General features: G+C 39.8%; 3 protein-coding genes across 5 annotated transcripts in view; 1 reads left to right on the plus strand and 2 right to left on the minus strand.

The window, feature by feature from the left end:
- Positions 1–2,100, minus strand: part of hivep2a (HIVEP zinc finger 2a) — a 57,315-nt gene extending 55,215 nt beyond the window's left edge. The window contains exon 1 of the mRNA XM_077553497.1: positions 1,790–2,100. The gene's annotated coding sequence lies outside the window, so the exon portion shown is untranslated. The remainder of the gene's footprint in view (positions 1–1,789) is intronic.
- Positions 1,297–11,132, plus strand: aig1 (androgen-induced 1 (H. sapiens)). 2 transcript variants are annotated; one of them, XM_077553504.1, is made up of 6 exons: positions 1,297–1,631; positions 4,036–4,191; positions 4,428–4,529; positions 8,470–8,585; positions 8,665–8,831; positions 9,923–11,132. In XM_077553504.1, the coding sequence occupies exons 1-6, from the start codon at positions 1,491–1,493 to the stop codon at positions 9,940–9,942; spliced, it is 702 nt and encodes a 233-aa protein (XP_077409630.1). In that variant the 5' UTR covers positions 1,297–1,490; the 3' UTR covers positions 9,943–11,132. The 2 variants fall into 2 exon arrangements, with proteins under 2 accessions (XP_077409630.1, XP_077409631.1); XM_077553505.1 differs by lacking the exons at positions 8,470–8,585; positions 8,665–8,831; positions 9,923–11,132 and adding an exon at positions 6,774–8,022.
- Positions 11,133–12,320: 1,188 nt separating this feature from the next.
- adat2 (adenosine deaminase tRNA specific 2) lies at positions 12,321–13,820 on the minus strand. 2 transcript variants are annotated; one of them, XM_077553507.1, is made up of 6 exons: positions 13,440–13,815; positions 13,208–13,312; positions 12,810–12,960; positions 12,613–12,719; positions 12,465–12,537; positions 12,321–12,385 (listed from the first exon to the last, which is right to left on the minus strand). In XM_077553507.1, the coding sequence occupies exons 1-6, from the start codon at positions 13,518–13,520 to the stop codon at positions 12,357–12,359; spliced, it is 546 nt and encodes a 181-aa protein (XP_077409633.1). In that variant the 5' UTR covers positions 13,521–13,815; the 3' UTR covers positions 12,321–12,356. The 2 variants fall into 2 exon arrangements, with proteins under 2 accessions (XP_077409633.1, XP_077409632.1); XM_077553506.1 differs by having other exon boundaries at positions 12,613–12,960; positions 13,440–13,820.
- Between the last annotated feature and the right edge of the window lie 133 nt (positions 13,821–13,953).

The raw sequence follows: 13,953 nt of genomic DNA on the forward strand, positions 1-13,953 counted from the left end.
GGCCCTTGGGTCACTTTCAACTTGCTTTGTCACTTGTTGTCGGGAAATGACCATCTGGTTCCGCTCCGCCAAATCCACAAGAGGTTCTGGTTCAGTGAAACTTCCATTGGACTGATCCAAGCGTTGGACTTGACAACAAAATGGATGACTTCCTTGGACTGATAAGATGGAAAATGTACTTTGTGATGCCTTGCATACAAATATAGCGCTACCTAGACTTACAAGTTTCATTGGTTCTGTGATCAAGTTCCTAACCAATTTATTTGTATTACTGGTATCTTGAAATACCAATGAACAGTATTATAGTGTTTTTACTGCCCCCAGGTGACCAAGGCGGGAACTTCAGCAGCACTTACATTAATTGATGCAGTGCCAGACAACAACGGTTTTATTGTTTTCAACTCTTTTTTTTAATTTAACGACATGGTTACAGTATGTTTTTCTAAAATACAATATATGAGGTGCTATTTTTCCTTGCTAAAATACACATTACAACAATTTAGTTTTTTTTTTGTGAGGGGCTGGAACGGATTAATGGCATTTCTATTCATTTAAATGGGAAAAGATGATTTCACACACGACCGTTGCGAGTTACAAGTGTGGCCATGGGACAAATTAAAGTCGTATTATGCTTTAGTTTAACAAGAAGGCAGAGGCTCTCCTTTTTTTATTGACAAATATACATAAATCAGTCATTCCAGGTTACACGGCTTACACATTCTTTGCAACACAATATGACAGGAAAAAAGTATCAAATGACAATTTGGAAATTTAAAAGACAACAAAAGGAAAACAAAACAACAACAAAATTATTTGCATCGTGGAAAATTAAATCTGAGATTTATTTGTAAAAATAACAATAACAAACTGAATGCATATTAATAATGATGAACCCGAATTTGTTAAATTTGATAATATATTAAAGACACCTAAAATGCAAATAATGGATTTTAGTTTTAGAAATTTAGACTTGTGGATGTGAAACTTTCCTAACAAATTGAAAAGGTTGGCCATAGTACACATATTTTTCCATCTTTTTATTGAAAGAGAATGATTATGTTTTAATTCATAAATTCTTTACAAAAATGTACAATATAAACGAGTCACATTTTCAGGTTCAGTGGTAGATCGTGTAGTATTTTGAAAGAAAAAAAAACGTGGGGTTATTTTTCTATTTGCCGAAAGATCTTCGCCTTCCTCGGATTGTTCGTCCTTTTTTTCTTCCTCCAGCTCAAGCATCATCATCATCATCATCCTCACGATCCTCATCGTCACAAGCACAACGCGGAAGCAGATTCCAAACTCGCAGGGGGGGGCGGGCAGGCAGGCAGGCAGGCAGGAGAGGCACGGCGGAGACAGCAGGCAGCAAAGACGCACAAAAAAGTGCATCAGGCACGATCGGGCGAAACGAGACGTGCAGAGGAGCGCAAAGTGAAGCGAGAAACGGGCGAAAGGGAGCCGAGAGGTTTGCGGGCGGCAGGGCGGGCATCATGGCGCTTATTCCGTCGCAGGTCCTCCGCGTCGCTATCTTGTTGTCATACTTCTCCATCCTGTGCCACTACAAGGCTCTGGACATGCCGGCGCATAAGACGTACGGGGGAAGCTGGAAGTTCCTCACCTTCATCGACCTGGTGAGCCCGAACGCCTCACCTCGGCTAAACTCGGCTCAGTTCGGCTCGATTCGGCTTTTGACCCGGCTAGCTTAGCCTAATGCTCAATTAAAAGCTTTGTTTCGCCTTCTCAACTCAACAAATTTGAGTGGAGCAAAAATGACATAGTTGGTTCTTACCTTGGAGGTGCTGGTTCGGTGAGCCGGATAGGAGGAGGTGTGGTGATGAAAGATGTGGCCAACGCGCCGCCTCCTCTGATGCAGTGCTGCTAGCGAGCTAACATGTTAGCCACATTTCTTCTTCTTCGTCTTTTACCTCACGTGTTTACTTTTTTCTTGATCTATCACATCTTCTCTTTTTTTTGTATCTTTTAAGAAATATGTAATGATACTTTTTTTAATTCTTTAGCCTTCCAGCTCCATTGGGTTAAAACTCATCGCGATTGTAGCATCATAAACAAACGGTGAATGTCAAACAGGACCATCAAAAATGTCACGGCTGAATTAACAAGCGCACTCAATTGGCCACGTGACAAGCAGTGTTAATTTTGTTGATTTTTAATTAATTTAATTTAATTTATTTATTTAATTTAATTTTCTGTATAAAAGTTGAAATGTATGCTGAAGGAAAATGTAGTCGACTAAAATTGCTCTTCATTTTCAGCGACTAAAATCGGATTAAAACTAAAATACAATCAAATGACTAAATGATGACTAGAACTTTAATTAATTTTAGTCAAAAGACTATAACTAAAACTATATTTTTTTTGGTTTTTAGGGCAAGTGATGCTGTTTGAAACATTGGAAATTTGAAACATGGGGGGGGCTTGAAAGATTGAAAAGTACAAAATAAAGGTTGTCTACATAACATAAGAATAAAGAAAATGAATAAGCACAACTTTGAGTGATGTCAAATTCGATGTAGGGTTTTTGACAGCATAATGATTAGTGCAAACAAACTCGGCCTTTTTTCTTGATAGCCTGTGAAAACAATGCACGCTCTCACACAGACGGCACATAGAAAAACATGCCAGCGCACGGGAACAAGACGTCGATTGTTTTTATCTTCACTGGGCCTCCGCCATGCTAAGCTAACGCCTGGAGGACTGGATTTCATTGTCAGCGTCGATTTGTGTGGATGCTGACCAATGGTTCCAATTGCTCGGCGAACCTCGTAATGTTTTTTTTTTTTCTCCATATTTTTTGCATGAGGTCTTTGTGGTTCTTTGATGTGTTGACGATTGTTGCCGGCAGCAGCCCGGAAACCCCACAAGACTTGCAGAGCCTTCAAACACAAAAAACAGGAATTACAACATGACATCTGCGCCGAGGTTGCTGTGTAGCAAACGTAGCGACCTGCAATTAGCTGGAGCGCCATTTTGCCCCAGCGGATCCGATTACTCGCAAATCCCTTTCTACATTTATTGATTGGCAAGAAAGAAGAAGCCACGCGGCGACTCCTTGCTGTGTCGCTAGCTCAGCACTCATTGAAATGTCATCTTTTTTGTTTTTAAGCCTTTATTGAAAAACAGGATGTTATGTCAAATTGACAGCAGAGAAAATGTACAAACAAATTGTCAAAATATTTGTTAATTAATTTGATCATCGATTAGGGCTGGGTTTAAGAAAATCGAATAATCGATATTGAATGGATTTTCCTTTTTGAGCCTGATATCGATTCTTAAAACTATAAATCGATTATTTTAATATCTCTTTTCCCCAATATAATTTTAAAGCAGGATTTTTTTTTGTATCTTACTGTTTTCTAGAAATTTACAGTTTAGAAATATGAAAATATTCTCATCTCATCCTTGCTGATGTCCATGTTTGTGTAACACTTCGTGATTATAACACGTGATACTTTCATTAATAAACTAAATCATTTAACCAGTTACTGCCTCTGCAAAATTGTTTTTGGAATTTCATGTTTGAGCAGTTATTATGTCCTTAATATTTAAGAAGGATTGATGTTCAATAAGTAATCAATATCAGATTGAATTGAAATGAATCAAATCGGGAAAAATCTAAATAGAATTGAACTGAACTCTTGTGAATCGAAATCGAATCAATTGAGGAAATTACAATCGATACCCAGCCCTATAATCGATTAGGTGTCGATGAATCATTTATATGTTGCATCTCAAGTTTAAACCCTAAATGTAACCAAAACTTTGGTCCTTGAAAACTTTGTCATCTCAAACTCAAGTGACATTAGCCTAAAAAAGTAAACGACTTAAAGATGATTTTATTTTGAAAAATGTATATACAGGATGTCACCACTTCTGCACCCATAAAAATGGCAACTTACTACTTTCCCTTTTCTGCCATTCATTTGGGTTTCGACTCGGTCAGTTAACAATGCAAAATCCATTTTGTATCGATTACTCAAATAATCGATTCTAAAATCTTATACTATTTTGCTGCAGGCGATCCAGGCGGTGTTCTTCGCCGTGTGCGTGCTGATCGACGTCTCCAGCCTGCTGACCAAAGCCGGCGAAAACCGTGAGCAGGAGAGGCAGCTGAGGAAGCTGATTGGCCTCCGGGACTGGATGATGGCCGTCCTGGCCTTCCCCGTTGGAGCGGTGAGCGCACAAATGCACAACGGCTGACATGTGGAAAGTTTCTTCCCCTTTTTGTGCCCCAAATGTCATCACGCTTGACTTTTTCCGATGATTTTCAGGCGTAGAAATTCACAATTGCATTGGAATCAAAATGACTTCCTGAATGCAGCTCAGTATTCTTTATTGAAGTCATCGAATCTTGTTGGTTGTAATTGTTCGTATGCGTTTGTTGATGTTGTATTTTTGTGTGTTTTCAGTTTGTGGTGTTCACCTTCTGGTCCTTGTACCTGTATGACAGAGAACTGGTCTACCCTAAACTGCTGGACAATTTCATCCCTCAGTGGCTCAACCATGGCATGGTGAGTCATTTATTTATTTTTTTTAATGGGAAATTTTATGTATCAAAAGTATCGGTATCGATGACTACCCAAGAGTTCTAATCGTACTAATGTTGGTCTAAAAGTGGTCATTTATTTATTCTTTTTTTACCTAGGGTTGTGCAATTAATCCAAATTCAGTTACAATTTCAATTATTACACGCCACAATTACAAGCTTATCAGCTTAATCATAAAAAAATAAATAGGAATACTAATTTTGAGTTGTTTGTTTACATTTAAACATGTGCACCTTTAAATAAATAAATAACAAAAAAAAAATTGTTTCATCCAAAAGGAACTTGCATTATTATAGGGATTTTTATTTGTCTTCATAATTAATAATTATAATTATATAATAATTATTTTATTTTTTACTTTTTAATAATTATTTTATTTTTATTATTATTGTTATTATTATTATTATATAATATTTTAATATATATTTAATATATATTATTTTCTAATATATATTTCTATTTTATATTATATAATATTTTCTTTTATATAATATTTCTAGTTTTATACCAAAAAATTAATGCTTAATCATGATTTTAAATTATTTTTTACTTTGTAATTATTTTTTTTATTATTTTATTTTTAAAGGAATGGGGGTAGGCAATCATTTTTGATGGTTAGGGGGAGGGGCTAGGAAATGCATCATGTCAATGAGATGTCCCCACAATGGTGCAAAGACAAGTGTGTGTGTGTGTGTGTGTGCGCGTGCGTGCAAGGTGTCTTCCTGCTCTCCAGAAAGTGATGCAATAGGCAAATGGTTGCTACGGTGGTCTTGCCAAGGACCAAAACAATCAGAACACCACCAACCTGCAAGTGTGTGTGCTCATTTGTGTGTGTGTGTGTCATTTCTCTTGTTGTAAATATTTAGCAGTATTCCATGGTATCGATGTGGAGTGTTTGTACTGGCTGCCGTGGCAACTGTGTGATTATTCCCATTGCTGGAGGGAGCGGTCGGGTGATGTCAAAAAGAGAGAGAAAGGCAGGACTGGAATAATAATAATAATAATAAAGTTGTCGTTTCATAATCCTCAAATGTGCTAAATGTCCTCACATCCAGCAGGAAGGAAGTTGAAGGTATCGCACTTGTGCGTGGATGTCGATTGTTGAGCGCGAGCATGCCGGCCGCCGCAGTGCGGCGAATAAGCACATTAACGTCTGCGGGAAAAATGTCAACATGAGAACTTTTCTGAAAAACGAGTTTGTGTGGAGTTCAAGCTGTTTAAAATGTTTCCGTGTGTCAATTGATGGCGGCATTCCGACACTTAACTCTTTGACTGCCAGACGTTTTCAGAAAAGGGATGCCGTGGGTGCCAGCCGATTTTAAGCATTTTGACTGATCTTTCAAGGTCCATAGAAAATTATGTGTTTGGACTATGGCAACACACATACTGCCAAAACAAGATTGGACTCTCATCTTCCATCAGAAAAAAAAAGTTTGTTTCTACCTTATTCCGTTTTTGAGTAATCAACAATAGAAAATGGTTAGTTTCACGTGTTTTGAAAAAAACGTCTTTTAACGTCTTTGGCACTCCTCCATAGGATTTTACGAAACGTTATTTAACGTTTTTGGCAGTCAAAGAGTTAAAGGGGAAGTCTAGTCAAAAAATGATCTTGTGAACGTCACGTGACCCACCGAGGAACACAGGTGAGCCGTGACGGTCGTCACCTGAGCCCTGAGACACCGTGATGTCATTTTCAGTTGACAGCAAGTGGCAAAATGGCCGCCCCCTAAAATGGATGAAAACGGGTGAATGTTGCTGCTTAATTCATATTCCACGAACGCAATATTCATCAGAATAACGTGTTTAGAACAACTTATTTGAGTTCATTCAATTTGATCTCATGAGTCGGACCAGTAAATAAATGCTTTAATAGGCTATTAATAATGACTATTCAAAATGCTTCCCATTGTTTAAGTGTAAATAATTACGCATACTTTATGAAAAAATTTAAATGTATTGATTATTATCTTGGTGCATGTCATGCGCTGTAATCTAAAATTTCCTAATAATAATAAAAATAAAATAAGATTGAGTCCATTTTTTCCATTCACATAATTGCAAATGAGGATTATGTTGTCTGATAATATCACTTTAATAATGGGATTTTTTTTTTTTTTTTATCAAGTCAAATGCTCTGCCTGTAATTCATATATTGATGATGCCTTCTTAAAAATAATCGCCTTAGTCATTTTTTTTTTTTTTTTTTAGATTTTTCAAGAAACACCAAAAAATTTAACCATTTGCATCATGAGGAGATCCATCCATCCATCCATTTTCTTGGCCGCTTTTCCTCACTAGGGTCGCGGGGGTGCTGGAGCCTATCCCAGCTGGCTTCGGGCAGTAGGCGGGGTACACCCTGAACTGGTTGCCAGCCAATCGCAGGGCACACAGAGACGAACAACCACACTCACATTCACACCTAGGGACAATTTGGAGTGTTCAATTAACCTGCCATGCATGTTTTTGGAATGTGGGAGGAAACCGGAGTACCCGGTGAAAACCCACGCAAGCACGGGGAGAACATGCAAACTCCACCCAGGAAGGCCGAAGCCCGGACTCGATCTCACGTCCTCTGCACTGGGAGGCGGACGTGCTAACCAGTCAGCCACCGTGCTGCTCATGAGGAGATGATTTGGGCAAAAAAAAAAAATTGCACAACAAAAAAAAGACTTATGATGATATTTATTGTTCTAAACAATAAGGGACACAAAAAGTTTTTTTTATTCATTATATATATATATATATATATATATACTTCTGGGCCCTACTGTATACTGTAGCTTTTTATAAAACAACTTGTTAACCTCTAGAAATCATTTTAAATTGTCATAAGTGATCTGGAAATGTTGACAACCTCAGCTGACTGCAGACAAACCAGAAAAATATTTAAAAAGTAGAAAATCCCATTTTGACCAGACAGTGTGAAAAAGATGTCATTTGTCCCAATTTTAACTCCAGACCACAGGGTTGAACCACGGCTCTCTAAAGGGGTGGGTGGGGAAGGAAGATGGCTGCCTGGGCAAAACCACTGACCGCGATGGGCGGGCTAGGTGTGTGCGTGCGTATAATGTTGGGAGGCTATCATTTAATCCCCCTTGAAGGGAGACGTCGGCCTTTTCTCTGGCCGGCACTCCGGGATGTCGTCGTCGCGACCTTGTCAAATCCCTGCAGGAGGTCTTCCTTTTTGTTTGTGCAAAAAAAAAAAAAAGCAAGAATGCGTTTTGGCGCTTCAAAGTCGACACAGTGACGCCTTTTGAAGCATGAAAATGACAACATTGCACAGGAAAAACAAACGCGACTTGCTTGCTTCCCCTTCAACTTTCGACTTTTCGGGGATATTCCCTCGTTCGGACCTGCATGGACTTGATGAAACGGATCAAGTTGTTTTATTTCAGGATTGTGCGGGTTCGTTGTCAGTTTTTGAGCAGGAATGTCTGACAAAGCTCATTTAATTTATTTATTTATTTTTTTATTTTATTTTTTTTTTCAGGAGAGCTCAGTATTGTTCATTCGATTTGACATCATCATTGCTCTCCTTTTTTTTTTAAAAAAAACAAATAAATTAAAAAAAAATTAATAAATGTTTTTTTTTTTTTTAAATATATATACATATATATACACATACACACACATATATATATATATATTTTTTTTTTTTGTATGTGGGTGAGTATGTGTATGTGCGTGTGTGTGTGCGTGCGAGCGTGTGTGTATTCATCAGTTCACCTAAAGCCCATTAAAAAAAATCCCATACTAATAATATAATATAATAATAAATTGCCAAATGCAGAAACATCAATGTAAAGCTCAAAGCTCATTTAATAATAGCAGCCGTCAATTATAATCCCTGCTATAAAATGCGTGATTCCCCCCACCCCCCCCCCCTTCCCCCTCCCCCTCTCAGCACACCACCGTGCTGCCGTTTATCATCATCGAGATGCGCACCACCCACCACCGCTACCCCAGCAGGTCGTGCGGCATGGCGGCCGTTTGCTGCTTCGGCGTGGGCTACATCCTCTGGTACCGCCGTCCTCATCCCGTCGTTGTCCCGGCCCGCCGCACCTTATGCTGACCTCCTTGTTTTGGTGTGCGTGCGCAGGATTTGCTGGGTGCAGCAGGTGACGGGCATGTGGGTGTACCCCGTCCTAGAGCGCATCACGCCGCTCGCTCGTCTCGTCTTCTTCTCTACGCTAACTGCCGTCATTTGCGTCTTCTACGTGCTCGGAGAAATACTCAACAACTACATCTGGTACCAGCCAAACTCAGGTACACACACACACACACACACACACACGGAAAAGTACACTCAAGCACTCGCACACAATGCACACAGGTACACACACACACACACACAGAAAAAGTATATAAACAGGTACACTGATGGAAAAGTACACAACAGGTATTTACACACCTACAAGTAGTGATAAGCACTCACACACAATGGTGAACATAAAGGCACATACACACACGGACATGTACACACATGGACAAATGCATACAGAAAGGTACACACAGAAGAAGAACGATACTTCTACACATAGACACGCAGAAAGGTACACACATGGGTACTCACACAAATTTGGAAAGATAAACACAAAAAGGTGTGCACACGCACACACGGGTACTCATGCGCAAACAGGTACACACACAGAGAAAAGGTATTGTGTATAAACAGGTACACTGGCAGAAAAGTACACACAGGTATTTACACACCTACAAGTAAAGCTAAGCACTCACACACTATGGTGAACATGCCATACACATATATGGACATGTACACACACTGACTAATGCATGCAGAAAGGTACACACACACACACACACACACACAAGAAGATACTTCTGCACACAGGCACATACACACAGAAAGCTATACACGGGTACTCTCACACAAATTTGGAGAGATAAACACACAAAAAGGTACACACATAGAGGTACTTCGCACACAGGCACATACAGAAAGGTGTACACAGAGGTACTTACGTACACAGACTTGGAAAGATAAACACACAAAGATGTACACACACAGGAACTCACAAAAACATGGGTCTTTAAATACACACATGCTCACAGGTCTCTACATGCAGAAAGGTATACACACATGGGTACTTACTACTCACACATACATGGAAAGGTAGACACTTACAGAGATAAGTGTACATACACAGGCAATTGTCACACACATGGACAATTTCACACAGACAGACAATTACAAAAACGCATGGACAGGTACACACACACACACAAAAAGATACACACTCAGGTAGGAACACATGCACTAATGGGACAAAAATTGCTCAGGTACAAACGTAACGCAAAAGTACACACACTGACCAAAACGTTCTCTTCCCCCACAGCAAAAGTCAAAGGTGAGTGAAATTTAGTCGTGCGTGTCAGTGGAGTCGCGCATGTGAGGTCACATGTCGAGCTCCGCCCACCAGGAGAGCACAAGGACTGCAGCACTGTGACCTTTGAACTCCATCAACACCAACAAGCCTGAAAATGGGAAACTAGACGCGCACTTTTTTTTTTTTAACTTTTTTTTTTTTTATCTTGCCAAAGCAATACACACACAGTTACAAGCACACAAAACAAAAATAGGTCAAAACGTTATTCATGAAAGCATGTCATGTTAAAAGTCTCTTGTACTGACTGAAGTACACACACAGAAAGGTGCACACACACACCTTTTGGACAGGTCCAAATGAATATTGTCGAAAGCACATTGAGTCGTATGTCAGATGAAAGGTCACGATGAGGGCTACGCAGTTGCGACGTTCTTTTCTCACGATGTCCTCACATGTTGACGGGCCGACTCAAAAACATCACCGCCATTTTTGTGTGGCGCTCAGTCAGAAATTAGCATGAAACCAAACCGCATGGACCCTACCCATCCGTGTTTTTCTAGTTTGTCCTCATGGATGCTCCCAGCTGACTTTTAGAAGAGAGGCGAGGCACACCCTGATCTGGTCTCAAACGGGCATCTTGAGCACACGCAAACCACAAAGAAAAGCCCGAGAGGAGATTCAAACCCAGAACCTCTTGACTGTGAGCCAGACGTGCTACCCACTGTTTCACCATGCTGATCACATTTCCTTGCGGCTAATAGTCTTGATAAGGGCTTTCCAAATCTCTTGACACGTTTTTTTTAATGTGCAGCGATGCTTTGAGATACGAGTGACCTGACTTATGAGACGATTTGTGATATGAGTGTTTTGAGTTGTGAGTGTGGCCAACTTATCTCGAAGTACCACTCGACTCTAATGACGTCGCAACAATGTTGAGCTCCTATCATGCTTACAGATTAGCATAAATTCACTTCATATTTATCTTCCCTTTGCATTTTGTTGCGTGGTGGTGATAGTCATTGATCTGCAGGGGGCGCCATTGAGGTTTCTGGAATGCAGCGCATCGACTCATATTACATAGGTTACATATTCGAATACAGTGGATGACATATTATAGTTTGACATTGTGGGAATGCTTTGGCAAGATGATCCAAACAGGTCAAGTTATAAGATTTAGATTTTTTTATTTATTATTTTTGGGTGTGTGGGGGCGGGGGCGGGGGGGGGGGGGGGTGCTTGGTGATGGCAAAAAAAAAACATGCATAGGATGCTGAACTCTGCACATAAACCGTATTTATATTTATCGGGTCAGGTTCTAATGTTTAACAGAATGCTGACCAAGTTACTAAACTCAAGTTATGATGGGTCACATGAAGAACTTGAACAATAAATCCAAAATCCATAAAGTCGTCTTTTCTGTCGGTTTATCCTCCCTGGACATTTGATTATGTTTACAAAAGGTGCTTCAAAATGTAAACACCTGACTTAAAGTCAAATAATTCAAAACTCAAACAACCTGAAAGTCAGATGGTCAAACAATTTCAAAAGTCAAATGAATCCGAAAATTCAAATGCCCCAATAGTTGTATGCCTCTAAGGTCAAACACCTCAAAAGTCAAACAACCAAAATGTCAGCGATGTTCCAAAAGGCAAACACCTCAAAAGTCCAGCACCTGAAAAGTCAAACACCTTATAAGGCAAATGATTCAAAAATGAAAAAATTCCAAAGTCACACAATACAAAAGTCAGACTTTATAACATAAAAACAAAAGGACATTTAAAAATAAATTAAAAAAAAAAGTCAAAAACTGTTAACAAACAAAACAAAATGTTTAATTCTCGTGCCAGCACCCAGCAAATTGGTGGAGCACATAACATTTGTTTGTTTTTTTAAATATTTATTTTCAGGCTTAAAAGAAATGACAAGAATAACAACATAAGTCAACATGCCGTGTAAAAAAAAAAAAAAAAAAAAACGTTCAAGGAGCAAAAATGTACTGTCTACATTACAATACAAAAGAAGAAAAATGTTTATTTTCGCAGATGCTGTTGTCTCACCTTTCCAAAATGTGACATCTCACATTACTTTTGCTTGTTTTGAAATGTGACAAAGCGTGTGCACGCGCTGTCTCTTCTGAACAAATCTTCGCTTCCTCTGTGAGGTGACATCCAAACGCTCAAATACTCTGCCTACATTTGCATAAATTTGCATGCTAATGAGTAGAGGTGCGTTTGCTGCCACCATTTCGCTTTTATTTGAGTGTGCTCATTGAATTCTGAACAAACGCGAACGCTGCAGTCAAATTGCAAACAAAAGTGCAAATTAATCCGTTTGCGCCCCCTGCTGGCAGGATATATGAAGCGTGCCCTTTTCAAACGTTTTGATTTTATTAGAAATAATAATAGAAGACAAATACAAAACATTTATTAAAATAAGATATGCCTTACTCTTTCCTCATTTTGGGTTTGGGTGCTGAAAGAGAAAAAGAAAATAGTTGTTGTTTTTTTTTTAAAGAGAAAGAATTGTGTCTGGTGTCCATTTTTTTGCTGACCGTTGGGATTTTCCTGCTTGTAGAACGTCTTGAGCATCTCAACGGCTTCGTCCGCTCTGTGGCCTGCGAGGCACTGCACGCACACACACACAAACACGCAAGTCATGGTCGGTCACGCTCGCACACACGCACGTGCGAGAATGGTAACCTTGAAGGAGGTTCCCGTGCGAGTCAACACAGCTGAGGAGACGTCCAGGACGGAGCCGCAGCCTCCGAAGCGCTCATTCCCGCAGCCGTACGCCACCACCGGAATATCCATCACACAGTCAAGGGGGGGGAAACACACGCAGACACACTCCAGCCAGCCTTTGAGAGTTTTAAAACACACAAACTTGTGAAGGATACTCATGAGACGGAGTGCGGCTGCGCACATGATGCACGGCTCCACCGTGACGTACAGAACCGTCTGCTCGCACACGCTCCTTGCATCCCGGTTGCCGCGGTGACACCAATCCAGGAGCTGGTCCAGGGCCACCATCTCTGCATGCCGCGTGGCCTCAAACACAATCACAGGCACAATAGGTCAATCAGCCAAATGTGGGGATTTTTTTTAATCTCTTGTGGATTTTAAAACGGCCTCTAGTTGAAACTGAAAGTACATCCTTGCTGACATGCACTGTTTACACCAACAACATGTCCGCCAATAGAGGAGCTATTTTAGAGATGCACAATCCCAATTTACCTTCGTGATGTTTCCAAGCTCTCTGTGGAAATATTTTACAAATCAGAGTAACTCTGCTTACATTTTTGCTTTCGTTGACTTCGTTCCGTCCTTTTCCGATCACTTCGTCCTTGTAGACCAGCAAACATCCCACTGGAACTTCATTATTGTCCAGAGCATCTTTTGCCTGCACGCTCGCGCAAACACAAGATTAATATACAATGACTGTCACTTATGCCTCTCACACGTTGTACACACCCAAATAAATACTCGTTAAGTGACTTTACATTTACAGAGCTGATTAGTCAATTCACCATGTCAAAAGCGCAGTCCATCCACTTTGCGACTTCCTCATCAGTCGGACAAAAAGTAGCATTCAAACACTGCTCCAACATTGTCAAGTCAACCTCGCATAGTGTTTCTAAAACCAAAATGTTTCAGAATATATATTTTTAAAAAAGAAGGAGAAAAACGGTCTCACTCTCCGTGTGCTCTTTTCACTGACTTTTCGTATCACGGAAAGAGGAAGATAAAATGGGACGGACCTGTTTCCTTTTTAACTTACGGCAGTTTGAGGGAAAATTGCAATCGTTTATTAAATGATTCAATTTGCTTTCTCCAGTTGTTGAAATGATAAAACATTAATTTTACATGTTCTTATATTTTTTCACGTATTCCGTTAATGGGATCGTTTCATACCCGGAAGAAGCATGGAAGGGGAAGATAAAATTGGACGTACCTGTTTGACGATTAAAATTCTTCACGAACTGTAAAACGATTGAGTTTTCAATTATTTTTTTTGTTTTTATAACCAATGTATTAATGGCA

Source organism: Vanacampus margaritifer, chromosome 19 (assembly GCF_051991255.1).
Source record: "Vanacampus margaritifer isolate UIUO_Vmar chromosome 19, RoL_Vmar_1.0, whole genome shotgun sequence".
Lineage (NCBI taxonomy): Eukaryota > Metazoa > Chordata > Actinopteri > Syngnathiformes > Syngnathidae > Vanacampus > Vanacampus margaritifer.